This window comes from Pieris napi, chromosome Z (genome assembly GCF_905475465.1).
Source record: "Pieris napi chromosome Z, ilPieNapi1.2, whole genome shotgun sequence".
NCBI classification, from domain to species: domain Eukaryota; kingdom Metazoa; phylum Arthropoda; class Insecta; order Lepidoptera; family Pieridae; genus Pieris; species Pieris napi.
Genome location: NC_062259.1, coordinates 11,892,565 through 11,907,085, shown reverse-complemented (window position 1 = coordinate 11,907,085; position 14,521 = coordinate 11,892,565). Strand labels below are relative to the sequence as shown.

At 33.4% G+C, this 14,521-nt stretch overlaps 2 protein-coding genes across 2 annotated transcripts in view; both read right to left on the bottom strand.

Moving 5' to 3' along the window:
• Nucleotides 1–8,718, bottom strand: part of LOC125062702 (putative fatty acyl-CoA reductase CG5065) — a 32,230-nt gene extending 23,512 nt beyond the window's left edge. The window contains exon 1 of the mRNA XM_047668778.1: nt 8,619–8,718. The gene's annotated coding sequence lies outside the window, so the exon portion shown is untranslated. The remainder of the gene's footprint in view (nt 1–8,618) is intronic.
• A 1,932-nt stretch (nt 8,719–10,650) lies between these two features.
• On the bottom strand, nt 10,651–14,265 carry LOC125062769. Its single transcript, XM_047668915.1, has 6 exons — nt 14,182–14,265; nt 13,625–13,828; nt 11,729–11,794; nt 11,497–11,631; nt 11,228–11,301; nt 10,651–10,823 (listed from the first exon to the last, which is right to left on the bottom strand). The coding sequence occupies exons 1-6, from the start codon at nt 14,206–14,208 to the stop codon at nt 10,730–10,732; spliced, it is 600 nt and encodes a 199-aa protein (XP_047524871.1). The 5' UTR covers nt 14,209–14,265; the 3' UTR covers nt 10,651–10,729.
• Nucleotides 14,266–14,521: the final 256 nt, after the last annotated feature.

Below are 14,521 nucleotides of genomic sequence, written 5' to 3'. Positions count from 1 at the left end.
ATGTCTTAAAAAAAAAATGCACACAAATGTTTTATAATTGATGTTATACTGTCATAAATGTCGAAGTAATAAGTGGCCTAGCTGAAAGTAGTTTATTATTTAAGTAATTCAGGTTACCCGTGAAACAAGCCGGCTGCATGCATTCTCACGGTTGCTGACAATTACGCGATAAATTATTGATTGAAGTTATGTCGAAGTCTTAGTAAAGACCTTGAACTTCCTTCTTGCAATAGATATATTTTATATGTACATATTTCATTTCGAGTAAAGAAATGTCTTTAGGCTGGTTAAGCGTGTCTGAGGTCGTGTAATGGATTTTTAATTTTGTGTCTAAATAACACTCCTACAGAAATGGAAACTGGCTTTTAAAAGCTTAAAAAAAATATAACAACTATATTTTTTGCTAAATATAGTTGTAATATTTCTGATTATGATACATATATCTCTATAAATTAAGTAATTCATGAATTCAATACATAACAATATTTGTAAAAAGTAGAAAGAACCATAACCACCACTTTTTTGCGAAATTTTATGCTTTTATATTTACAATTTTACATAATAATATTAATTAAAACTTGATAAAGAGAAAACTTAATTAAATTACAATGTTTGGTCCCTGTAGCACTGTTCGATGATAGCAGCATTTCATCGATAATTGTGCATTTTTCATATGAGTTATGTATTAAATTTATATTCATTAAAGAACTTTTGTTAAAAAACTTTAGAGTGTAAAATATAAGCAACATATTTTAAACGTTCATTATTGCATGATGGTGTCAAAGGGTTCTAATTAAATTGCATTCAATTAACTTATAAACGGTTCTTTATAAAATTTTATTCGTTACATTTTCCGTTGCCAATTTTTTATTATCTTTCAAACCTTTAACCTTTGTTCATTCAATGTGAATTATATACATATTAAATTTGGGTAATAGAACCTTATGTAACAAAAAATCCCTTTCGTGTACTTTGCAATTCAAGGATGTGCCTAGATAATATATTTTCCTCTATAGTTGGCCCCATCCACCATCCATAGTTTAGGAGTTCACTGTTGTAATTAGTTTGTATTTTGTTAGTTAGGAATACATTGCAATATATATTATACATATATATATTATATATATATACTGTCTGTCTAATTAGGGGTTTCTGAGCCTGTTTAAAGTTATTCGTGTGATAATCAACAATATTTGTTGTCAAGTGTCCAACATGTTTTGCAACTGCTAATTTTTATGTAAATTGCATAAGAAACTTTTAAGCGTGTAAATATTGCGCAGAGATATCCTCTTGTTATTAAGGTCACGTTTCGAAGGATTTTAGTATGTAATGTATTCAAACAAAGGCTCTTTCGCGTGTTTTAATTGAATTTGATTAAGGAAGATCAAGTATTTTAGTGAAATATTTTGAAATGTTGTTGGAAAAGCCAGGTGTTTTTTCTTTTTTTATAGAACAGGGGGCAAACGGTCAGGAGGCTCACCTGATGTTAAGTGATACCGCCCATGGACACTCTCAATGCCAGAAGGCTCGCGTGTGCGTTGCTGGCCTTTTAAGAATTGGTACGCTCATTTCTTAAAGGATCCTAAGTCGAATTGGTTCGGAAATACTTCAGTGGGCAGCTGGTTTCACAAAGCGGTGGTGCGCAGCAAAAATTGCCTTGAAAAACGCTCGGCGGCGAAAAAAATTGGCGCAAAGGTGGCACAGGACACGAAGCTGTTAGGCCGGAAATCAGTAAACGCCTTTAACAAAATAAGGAAACCTTAAGGATTAATTTTACTCAATTAATATCAGGCAACAGCTCTAACAATGTTCGCCGCAGACTAACTGCTGTTGACTTGCGATCGTACTAATTGCTAATTCTTAGTGCTAACATATAACTATTAATATCACTATGTCAGTAGTACCTGACATTAGGGATTTTACTCATTTCGGAGGCAAAGACAATTTTTGGGTCACAGAGCCAGCCGTATGAGTGTGTCAGGTTAACTTTTGCTATGATAATGTATGTAAGCTTTTACTAAAGTAATTTTTTTTTTTGGAGAATAATGATGACCGCGTGAATCTTGTATCGTGGTCCAATCCAACTCTGTTTTGACATATTATGACAATTAGCGGTGACTCAAAGTTTAACTGTTGCTTTGACAAACTATGTAACTTTAATTTTAATAACAATAAATAGTTAAAGTTCGTACAGCGGACCGAAAAAAGATAGAGGCATAGAGATGTGGTGTTGGAGGAGCATGTTGCTAATACCATAGACTGCAAGAACCAAACAGTCCATTCTCAACCAACTAAAGATCATTGCAAGACCGTCGACTATCGTTTACAAACGAGTGCTTAGCTACTCTGGCTACATTGGCAGGAGAGAACCGAATAGTCTGGACAAGATGGATGGAGGAGTGATGGCAGGAGAAGGAATCGATCCCCTACCCGTTGGTCTAACGAAATAAAGACAGACAGTAGACAAGCTAAGGATAGAGTGGTGTTGAGACAGCAAGTTGAGGTTAGGGTTTTTCAGGACAGAGTTGACCTTTCGTAATGCAGACAACGAATAGAAGAAGAATGAGTTAAAGAGTGGCTATTATTTAAACAACATATAAAGACAACTAAAATAACCAATAAGTTCTTTTAAAATTCATTATTGTCTTCGGAATCGCTAAAGCTCGCGGATGTTTGCATAGTTTTTTTGTTATACCCAAATTCGAATTCCAGACCTAGATAAAACGTGTGAAACTGATTACATAATTAGCAAACGCAACATCCTGAAGAGATAAGACTAAAACAAATGGAACTTTTATGAATAGTTTTTCCGCTTGGCTGTTTCCTTTAACGTGATGAACGAGGCTTCGCTCTTACCAGCTCTGTCCAAAAGTGATGAGTTGGTACATTTTCAGGTTTAGATTCAGAGTTAATAGAAGTAGCCATAAAGTTTAACGTCGAGGTCCGGAAAGAATGCGACACTACCAAGAGGTTTCTGGGTTTATATATAATATTTTTATACCATCTTTATATATATAATTCTTCTGTGAGTGTGTATGTCACTGAACTTCTCTCAAACGACTGGACCGATTTTGATGAAATTTTTTGTGTGTGTTCAAGGGGATCTGGGAATGGTTTAGATTCAAATCAGCCCGCCAGATGGCGGTGCAGTCGGTACTTTCATACTTTGCTTTACTAATTGCTTGAAATATCATGCAGGACAACGTCTGTCGGGTCCACTAGTATTATATAATATTTTTATTTTTCTTTTGGTTCAGCTTTTTGCGTATATATTTCACTGTGGTATAGATAGCGTCCTTGATGCTTTTCTGAGTCATAAATCCGTTAAGCTGTTTGCTCGTTTTCGGTAATTGGTGCCACTTAAGTCTGCTGACTAACAATTTTTCATAAGTTTTTCCAATATAGGCAGTAGTCTGATCGGTCTATACGACTTTGGGTCACCGCAGTACTATGGTTACTGATTCTTTCCATTTGTTCGGCAAGTAAACTGTTTCGAGACACGTGTTTATCACAGCTTGGAATTAAATGTCAGCAGATATCTGCCTTGCGATTCTGTAACTCACTAACGCACTCGTAAAGCAGTTATTTTACGATTTGGTACTCATAAACAATAAACTACAAGCTCGCTCCTTATCAGAATGCCAAATCGTAAAATGACTGCTTCACGACTGATTTGAGCGCGACCGCCGCTGTGAAAACCGCTGTACTGTGAGAGTTCGAAAAGTGAGTTACAGAATCGCAAGGCTGCTGAGCTGTATGGCCATTATTTCCGAAATGGCGTTTAGCTGCTCCAACGTAAACGGTGGATCGTGTTACTATGTTTCACTTTGTTTATCCTACATGCAGTTTCTCTAACTCGCCTGTGTTTTTAAGTATAATTTTCCTGATTGTCGTCGGGGAAGAAGGGTTTGACAAGTATTTCCGCGGAATCTTTGGGGCGCTTGTATTTACCGTTCTTGCCTCTGTATAATTGTATATACCTTCCCACATATTGTCTTTGACTTGCTTGCTATAGAAGCTTTTTCAACTCTTTGTTTGCGTTGTGTATTTTTCTTTTATTTTTAATATTAAAAGCATATATATTGTATAACGATATAATTAATAGTAATATATCTAACTATTGTTAGTTTCAATCTATTGATTTAGAGGTGACCACGCTATGGAATCTAATCTATCTACGCCAGTGTTATCTGAATATATAAAACAATGTCGGGTTTTTTCGAACTTATAACGAGACCGACCACCGCCGACGCGCATTTGACCGATTTTCATAGTTTTTCATTAGTTGTATTTGTCTGCGTCCCGAGGCTATGCAATGTTTTTTCAATAGCGCCCAGCAGAATAGCTTTGAAAAAACATTGTAAAATGGACGAATAACAAAAATTTAAGAAAATAAAATCCGTTACAAACGCGCTTTTCGTAACTTTCATATATTTACTGTTCTTCCGATCGATACAGTAAACTGTCCCCTTTTAACGTATTTAAATAAAGGGTTTGAATCAACAAGGTATACCACAATATTTGGATAATGGGGGGTTTAAAATGTAGAATAATGTCAGTAATGAAAAAGGATTGACATATAAATTAGTAGTAAATCATAAAAAAAGTATGTAGTAGGGGATGACGGGTCTGGGCGTTACTGCATACAATTTTTTGCATTTTCTGAGAAGATTTACTATTGTAATATATATATATTTTTTTATCATAGGAAAGTAGAGATTTCAACGAACTGAAAGCCCCCAAACTTTTTGAAAAAAGCTGAAATTTTGACGTCAGAATTTTCGATTGAAAATTAGGGTGCTTTTTTGATATTATGTTAAAATGAGGCGAAAAAATAAATATTTTTTATCAAATAAATTACAGTATATTTGGGACATAATAAGGTAAGTTTTCACCAAATTTCGTAGAAAAAAATTTTTTTTTGAAAAAGATATAAATAAAAAACCAAAAACTTGGTTTTTTGAATTTTTCACCTAAATTTTGAGGTTATGTGAAAAAATTGCAAATACAAAAGTTGTAGATCTTTTTATGACCTACAACTTTGCCATTTAACTTTTTTCCATAGGACTTGTAGTTTTGCCGGAAATCAAGATAAACAATTTTTCACCCTTAAAAACTCACCCCCTCCCACTTCCCGAACTCGGATCGACCGTAATTTATTTTTCCTTTCATTTTGATCATATTCCCCTGCTTTTCTAATGGGTTTCATCCTAATGTAATTTTTTTTGGTTTCAAAAATTATCGACCCCGGTCTAAGACATTTTGAATCAATTTAAAAATGGAACGATTCTCCCGGGTTAATGTGCCAGACAAATTAAAAATCTTCCGTTATTAAAATCATATAAAGACCTATATCTTCGAAGGTAGACAATAAAACAGTAAGTAACAATAATTATAAGCTAACTAATTATCGGTTAAAGGTTTTAATCATGCTTTATAATTAATGTGACGTCATATTCTCCGGAAGAGTGTCTTGTCGTCCTCGAACATGTAGTTATAATAATGATAATTATTGCATTGAAGTGTTTCTTAATTAAATACATAGGTACAACATATTTTTATTATTTTTTGTTATATATTGTAAATAAACTATCTATTCTAAGCTTAGCTAACTTATTTAAAATTTTAATTGAAAACATATTGTATATACAACGATAAATTCAGAGAATAAAATAGAATATATTAAATTACCAAATAATATGTATTCCTTTTATATGTTATTATATTCCGTAAACAGTAACAAAAAAAAAAGAGAAATAAATTGGTGGCACTAAAACCTTTTTTTAGATCTGGGACTATTTCTGTATCTGTTTCATGATCATTTCAATCTAATAGGCAAGTATGTGATCAGCCTCCTGTGCCTGACACACACCGTCGACTTTTTGGGTCTAAGGCAAGCCGGTTTCCTCATTATGTTTTCCTCCACCGTTCGAGCGAATGTTAACTGCGCATATAAACAGAAAGTCCATTGGTGCACAGCCGGGGTTCGAACTCTATTAGGGATGTGAGTCGCACGCTGAACCCACTAGGTCAACACTGCTATAAAATAAAATATATAATATATTATAAAAATAACTAACGAATGTTAACACAGAATGGGTACCAAAAGCAATTAAATATAAGAAAATTAAATTAAATCACATATGGATGGAGTAAAAACAAACTAAAACGACTCTGGTTGTGAAATAGTTTAATTGGCGAATGTACCCGACTCGGAACCTTTGAATGTCGTTGGTATCTTAAAAGTTTCGATCACTCATAAGCAATTCTTTTATTGAGAATGTTACCTGATAATCAATGGACCGGATCGAATCTATCTAGGTGAACAATAAAGTTTTGTAAACTATTTCTATCAACGGAACCTGCATACGCATTGATGTATCAAAGTGATCAAGCCAGTAGAGTTCTAGCAAATCTACAACTATTTTTAATTTACATCTGCGCATACGTATAACCGCTTAGAGTAGCGAGCTTCGAGTGTAGACTATAGTAAACAATTCAGTTTAACTTTACCCCTAACAATTTAGTTTTTGAAACTAACGTTTTACATGTTATATTGGACGGCTATTGGACGTTGTGAGAAAACTTTTTATATCGAGTAATAGCCAATAGAGGGTATTTTTCTCGCCACGCCACGCGCCATATTATACGCCGATCTCTTGCCTCTGTCAATGTTTCAATCATTTTGGAGCCAACAGGCAACTCTAGAGACGATGGTAAGAGGCTGGATGGGATGTAGTTGATCCCTTGGAGGATGGGACGGGCTTTGGCATGGGATGCTGCTTGTGTGGACACGTTTACCCCGTCTCACCTACCTCGGCCAAACAAAAAAGCTGGGTCAAATGAGACTCCAAATTTGATTTTGTTCCCTTTGGAGTAGAGACTTAGGCCGTGGGGTTCAAGTGCACAGGCGCTAATTAAAGATTTTATTTGGCGCCTGGTAGATAGTCCCGGTGACCATCAGAACTGATGGTTTCCTGGCTAAACAAATAAGTATCGCAATACAGCGAGGAAATGCTGCCAGCGTTAAAGGTTCTTTTTAAATTTATTTTAATCACTACGTAGGTTGAGAAAATTGTAAATATTTTTACATATTATAGGTTATGAAAAAATAAATAAATAAAGTGTTTAATATAAACGCCATTCTAAATCCGTTATACTTTTAGGTTCGTAAAAGGTGTCATATTTTATGAACACTCCTACATTCGCTGTTCACTTCGAATTATTAAACTTGTAAGGTGACAAATGGAAGTTAAATATGAATTTTCAAATTCAAAATCATTTATTCATTTAAACACAATGTACACTTATGAACGTCAATAAAAAAATACATATTAAATGCGTCTGGCAATTAACTCTCTGTTTAATCGCCAAGCTTTTTGTTTTACAAAATGTTTGTACGGAGCTGCGCAACCATTAGGTACACTATATTGCACATATTTTGCCCCTAATAGTAAAATTCATATAAAAAAGTTATCAACCTATTAATTACAATTCGACGTAATTTATTATTTGTGTCTGTAAATCTCCTATTTCTATAAATAAACATTTTTTAGTTTTTCTAGGCAACTATTATGTTCCAATACAAAATAATTAATAATTGGTAAATAGATGGGGCTACGTGGACATAAAAGTCATGCTAATCTTGCTTAAATAATGGTTTTAATTGTGTAAAACTGTAAATTAACCCTTGCGTTATATGTAAGTTATTTAATATTTCAATACTTACTTTATTAAAGGCAAGTACCTAACCAAAAATATGATTTTCCAGTGCGCCGGAAATCGACTACCTCAAATAAACGAAGTGCTCTTTTTCTAAATTCAATGTTCAAATTGGCTGTACAGACTATAAGACTATACCAGATTATATTTTTTAAGGGGAATTTTCAATCTGTGTGTATTATCTGTAATTTTTATGACAGATAATACACACATACCCCATAATAAGAACTTAACGATCGGGCTGTTTATAATTCGAAAATTATATATTCATTTTAATAACGATCTCATAGTTATGACGACACCATCGTACTTGAATTTAATTTATGTGCACATAACCAAATCAAAATTATGTTATCATTAGTTAGTAAAAATATTTCATCCGAAACCTATTTTTTTAAATCTCGTGTCACGTCATTGTAAGAATAGAAAAAGAAGCAGAGGCGCTACGCTAGTACGCTTTAGGTCTGATTACGTGATTCAAACGTGTCCTGCGTCGCCTCTCAGGATTGAGAGGCGCACGCACTACTCTCTTAGCTATCCTTGCTGTATTGTTTCTTTAAAACGATCTCTAAAAACTTAAAACAAATATAATAAAAATTTACAGCAATCACTATAATGTTTCTTAATAAATTTATAAGATTCGCTATAGCAAACATTTTTATTTAACTTTGATAACCACTTCGCAAGAGGAAACAATTAAACTTAAACCTGCATCTTCTAAAATATTTACAAGAACTAATCCTAATAGTATTAAGTCAAACGATTTATTTAAATAAAATTAATATTCATTGATTTCTATAGTGTATTGTATATAATATTATTTTACATTAAATAAATCGTGAATGGAATAATAAAAAAAATAACTGTTATGACTTGGAAAATTGCGTCGTACTCACTTCTTTGAAGGCTTCGACGGAAGGCGCGCGCGCTCTCTTAGGCACAACTTAAAACTGGTACATGCGCCGAACGTTGTTCACATAAATCTTAACCACTAACGCATCTTCCTAATCCCCGCCTAAACAGCGAGTAATATTCATAACAAAAAAAGACAATTTCGAATTAAAATACAGATTCGATTTAAGTTTCCATAAGCAATAAGCATGTGAATAAAAAAAATAAAAACAAAAAAGTAGCTGAAATATATAATAGCGTTATTGTATATGCGGTGTATATTGGATAACTTAAAAGTATACTTTAACTAAAAGGAAGATATATAACTTGTTATATGCCAATGATTAAAAGTATCAGCAGAAGAATATTAGCGGAGTTTCCAAGCTTTCGGGTTTCTAGACAAAAAAAACGTAACGAATATATAATTTTATTATTTATGATGTGCAACTGTTTTAGGCGCATGAGAGTATTTTTTTACGAAAACGTCACGAAGATGTGCAGCGTTTTTGTCGAAGAAAAGGGAGAGAGTGATTGAGACCGATTGAGTGAGAGTGAGAAGGGCGAATTACCTTATACAAATTCTATTTTTAAAAATAAAATTTCGTAATGAGAATTTATGAAATATTAGTATTTTATATTTTATGCAAAATAATTTATTGAAATATTACATGACGAATTATGAATTAAAATGCGACGTGTTTTTATTATCGAAGAAATAATATAAAAAACTAAATTTATAATTTGTATAAATTTTCGACACTTTAAATATTTTGAGGACAATGAATTTCAATTAATTCCTAACATATCTTCCTTTTCCCTCCATCTAAGTCTCGGAAATCTAAAGTTTTTTTTTATAAATATGAACAAGACTTAAAAATCAGTTTGCCAAAGAAGTTTCACTTCTGACATGTGTACTTTGTACGCACGGACTTTTTTTTAAATTCGTAAATAATATATCCTCCCGGTTAATAGCATCCTCGGGCATTTCCGCTGTTTAATATATTGCTTACACAAATAATTGTTTGCCTCAGGCAGAAAAACAAGTATTGCTTAATGTAGTTTGAAGGATGGAAGGATGGTCCTCTAACCACAGACTGGCCGGTCCGAAGGCCCCACTAAGGTTCAGAAGTTGTACATAATATCTTTAGACGGAATGACTTTAATTATTGTTAGCTTCTAGGTATGACGTCATCGCAGTGATTACTAAGCGCAGATAATGTCGCTAGTTACATCTTAGTGGAACACACTAATCTTTGACTGTTTAGCGTTATAATTGCTCAAGGAAGAGTGTGTGACGGAAGGGGCTCTTCCTTAGCCCTAAGGGGATACTCGTCCAATTGAACTACTGACTGGCAGGTCCGAAAGCCCAAATCGTTAAGGTCAAGATGTTTTTTTTATAGAAGAGGGGGCAAATATATATATATAATAAATTTAATAGGCTGCTTAACATCTGCTTCTTCTTTTAGTGCCTCTCCATTACTGGAGGTTGGCCGTCAGTATCTTGAAGCGTGTCTTGTCCTGTGCCAGATGCAGCAACTCTTCCGCAGTTGCAATACCTGTCCATTCTCTAACGTTGCTAAGCCATGATTTCTTCCTTCTACCAACAAGGAGGTGGTAGCGGTCATGGTGCAACACGTGGCCCAGGTACGCAACTTTTAACTTAACATCTACCCGCTCACAATCTATAATGTAAAGATACGACTAAAGGACTGGCTACTGAGCATACCTTACGCAGTGTTAGAGATGCTTTTGAGACCTAGTATGTAGTTACACACTTTTTTCATTCACTCACTGACTCACTCACTCACACATTTGCACCCACACACTCAGTCATGCAATCAGGCGTGTTGATAACAGTTGAAAACTAAATAAAGATGTAATTAAATTATATTTAAGGAATTTATACTTAAGTTTGTTATGGAAGAGCTGGGAACCCTGACACAGGTATTTCTTACTTAAAAGGGTTCCCAAATCTTACTGATCTAAGCAAATGTTAGATTTTTTTCTACGGGTTTTTTATTAGATAAAGAAAATAAATATACGATTATCTGTTTAATTGTGAAAGGAATAACAGCTGAATAATAATTTATTTCGTTGGATCGATTTTCGTCTGCCTTTACGCGTGTGCGGTGATGTCTCCCAGCTTGTGAGCCGGCCACATACATTCGCAGCCAGCTGGTATTACCATTGTTAACGCTTCCCAACAGTGGCTAGAAAGAAAATTATTTTCTATATCCGTTTCTTTTTTTTAATCATAAATGTAACTAAATAGAAAGAGACGAATACTGTCATACCACAGCTTGTTGTCGGTCAACAAAATGCGGCATTATTTACGATTATAAAATGACCGCACTTGATGTTATATAAAACCGCGATCATGAGGTCACGGGTTCAAATCCCAGGTGGGATGAAATCGTTTTATGTAAATATAATTGTAATAAAAGTTTTATATAAATTATTCAATATTAGTATCTATCGCATACAAATAACATTACAGTGTAGGTCTTTGAATATTATTATTATATTATTGAATTAAGGTAGTAAAGCAAGGGTGAGCTTTGCGAATAAGAAATATTTAGCTATAATTTTAAATGTATATATAGTGACCGCATACCTATTATAACGCTTTCGCGTCAAATGTATAGTTTTATTCCATTGAACACAAGAAAACCCAATGCTTGAACATATCTGAAAAAAACTAAAATTTAAATTCTAGATTTAAACACAAATGATTGCGCCTGTTGAAATATAGCAATATACCGCTTACTAATTTGCTATATTTATTTTTAAAGGCGTTTTAAATTTATTGTACACAAAAAGTAACAATATTTTTTATTGTTAATTCCTTCCCATTATTTAAAAAAAGGAATAATTATGTACAACCTCATTTGAATCCCTTATATCTTCAAAGTCAGAGTTGATACATCGGATTTCTTCGTAATATGCTGGCCTATACTCATATTCGAGAGTGTTTAATCTCTGAATCTTCCTGTCGAAATGACAAATTGGATAATGTTTCTGAAAAGTCAATTGTTACCTTATAATATGTTCTCAGTATTTCTTATTAATGTGGTTCGCTTTCGCTAGGATTAGGAAAATGGTTTTGGACTTTTACCTTAGAGCTAAGTTGACGCATATTTCGTTCCTGAGTTGGCAATGTTTCTGTGTATTCTGGCAGAATCTAAAATTACATAAAGTTTATTTTAGTTCTTGTAGATAATGTTTTAAAGCTCAAAACAAAAAACCTAGTAATCTGCAATATAATATTGTAACTAACACTATTATAACCAGATGTACTTAGTTAAATAATAATAATATATAATCGTGATCAATATACTTCCAAACTTAGTCATTCTTTTTTGGGAAAAAGTAAACTTTTCATTCATAAAATCTCAGAGGCTCATTTATCGCAGCTTTTTAATAAATTTAAGAAATGTCAGGTACATTTCTTAAATTGGTAAAGGTAAAGAAAAGCTGTGTAAAAAGGCTTACTATAAAGCTAACGATTATCTAGTTAATAAGGGCCTGGGACTAGTGATAGACGGGCTACTACTAATTAATTTGCGATATTTGTTTTAAAATAAGTGTTGTTTGATGATTTGCTATTTCAAAAGAGTACCGAAAGGTTTTTACTCCGGCTTTTTCTCTCGGCCCTCTGTCTTCTTTGCCGATGAGTAGGGTAGTAAATTTAATGACGTAAAATAAGTGATACCTGTATCTTATATTCTATAATAAACATATTTTATTTTAAAATTTCCTGGTTTTTTAAAGGCTTTACGCGTAGTGTAACTTGGAGAGTTTTCGTAAGTATTTAGATGTTATTATTATTCAAATTAATTCAAATTTATTTAAATGTATACTTATGAATAAATAAATTAAATGTTTCTAAAACATTCACAGCCAGTTCTCAATTAAAATGTACAACAAACGAGGACTGGCACTCTATGCCACAGTTTTAAATCAATTTTACATAATTTAAAACACTGCAAACGTTACATTTGACACCAAGGAATTCATTAGAGTTAGCCTCTATCACAAGTAAGGACTGAAATAGGACACTTACATCATACTAGAAAATATGCAAATATAATATAACTGTGAATGACATAATACACCCAAGAATTCTAGTCCAACCAGTCATCACAATTCACAGGAATCACAAATACGGATTTTAAAGGCCACCGAAAGAATTGTCAGCAATATGCCTTTGGTGGCAGTGATCATATTTATTATGAGTTCCCAAGTGAGAAGGAAAGAAAGCAAAAACTTAGCCCCCACTATTTCTCCACAGGATTGCCAGCGATGTGGGCAGCCAGTCTCTTCCATTTGACATGTTAACTGTACTTTATGATTTTTACATAAGACAATTTAGTGCGTAGACTCTTCCAATTTTTTTATTGGAAATGTCCGTCCCAGTTATTAAATACGAGTAGACTCGGCCAAGCGTTGCTGTGGCTAAGATTTTTGTTATATTACATAGTAGTAAACTATTCAAGAGAAAAGGCAGGAGAACACCAATCCACCGTGCTTTTTTGGTGGTTATGCCATTAAATTATAGCTGATGTGAAACGTTGGTAATTATTTTGATAAGGATCAATACCTAGGTACGAATAAAGAACCTTTTCTAGCGGTGGTATTTTAATAAAAGGACGCTTATTGTGACGTAACTATAAAAGATAGAGACATGCTGTCGCAACATTTTTTATAGATAGTGATGTGTCCTGAAAATTTTTAATACATCATTTTACTTCTATCATTCATAGTTTTCGCAGCGCGCACGATTGAAGGAAGTTTTTTGTTTATTTTTTACACCTTGGGTTAGATTATTCAATGCAAGCATCCCTAATGTTTTTGAAAATGAAACATAGCCTATGTCACTCGGGAATAGTGTAGCTTGCCAACGGTGAAAGAATTTTTAAAATCGGTCCAGTAGTTTCGGAGCCTATTCATTTCAAACAAACAAAAAATCAAACCTTTCCTCTTTATAATTAGTATAGAAAAGTTATAATACCTGCGATGGATCATCGCAGTCCTCATCTGTATTCCTCTGTTTGAATCTGCCCGCCGAATGCCGGTTTCGTTCAAGTCGACCCAATATTGCGTTTATGACCTCATTAGAGTTTGGTATCCTATCCACCACATGCTCAAAATAATCTGATACCTCGTCTCTTTTTATGGCGAGAATACTTGTTATATATATCGTAACATATATGAACTAAAATAAAATGGTATATTTCCTTACAAAAAGATTTAGAGCCTCGTGTGTGTCGCTAGTTTTTAATGCATAGCTTGGTTAATTTCAGTTATCATACAAATATTGGCTTTGATAGTCGTAATTTCATGTTTATGTAAAATTTATTTGAAACCATTTTTTATTATTACTATAAAACATCAATTAAATCAATTAAACCACATTAATTATAATTGCAACGTTTAAAAATGAAAATACATAGTTTTAAATTCTACTGTAATCTTAATAATAATAATTCATTATTAACGCAATAGAAATGTATCGATTGAATGACCGCTGTTCGTCTAGGGCCGGGCTGAGACATTAAACAAACTTACCTTAAGAATAACACTTGATGAAGGCATTTCTGAAAGTTCAACTAATACTGAACAATGTCCCTGGGGAACCTCTTTTATATTCAAAATTATCAATACAATTAGATGTTTTACATTTATCCGTTGTTCATAACAGCGATACGCTCTTTTATTCAGATTCTAATATTTTGTTTGTGCGTACCTAGGTCACGTGATGCGCCATAACCGCTATCAGCTCCTTTATTTAATTAAAATGGGTATAATCCAGGGAAAACTATGTGTTGGTAGAAGGACAAAGTCATCTTCTTTACTCTTTGTGACCGGACGGGTCCACTGCAGAAGAGTTGCTGCAGTCGGTCGACTG

Coding starts and splice junctions, on each gene's coding strand:
- LOC125062769 (XM_047668915.1), bottom strand. CDS start 14,208: ATGCCTTCATCAAGTGTTATTCTTAAG. Junction 11,795..13,624: donor ACTGCGATGATCCATCGCAG/GTATTATAACTT, acceptor ATGTAATTTTAG/ATTCTGCCAGAATACACAGA. Junction 11,302..11,496: donor ATATAAGGGATTCAAATGAG/GTTGTACATAAT, acceptor AGTTTTTTTCAG/ATATGTTCAAGCATTGGGTT.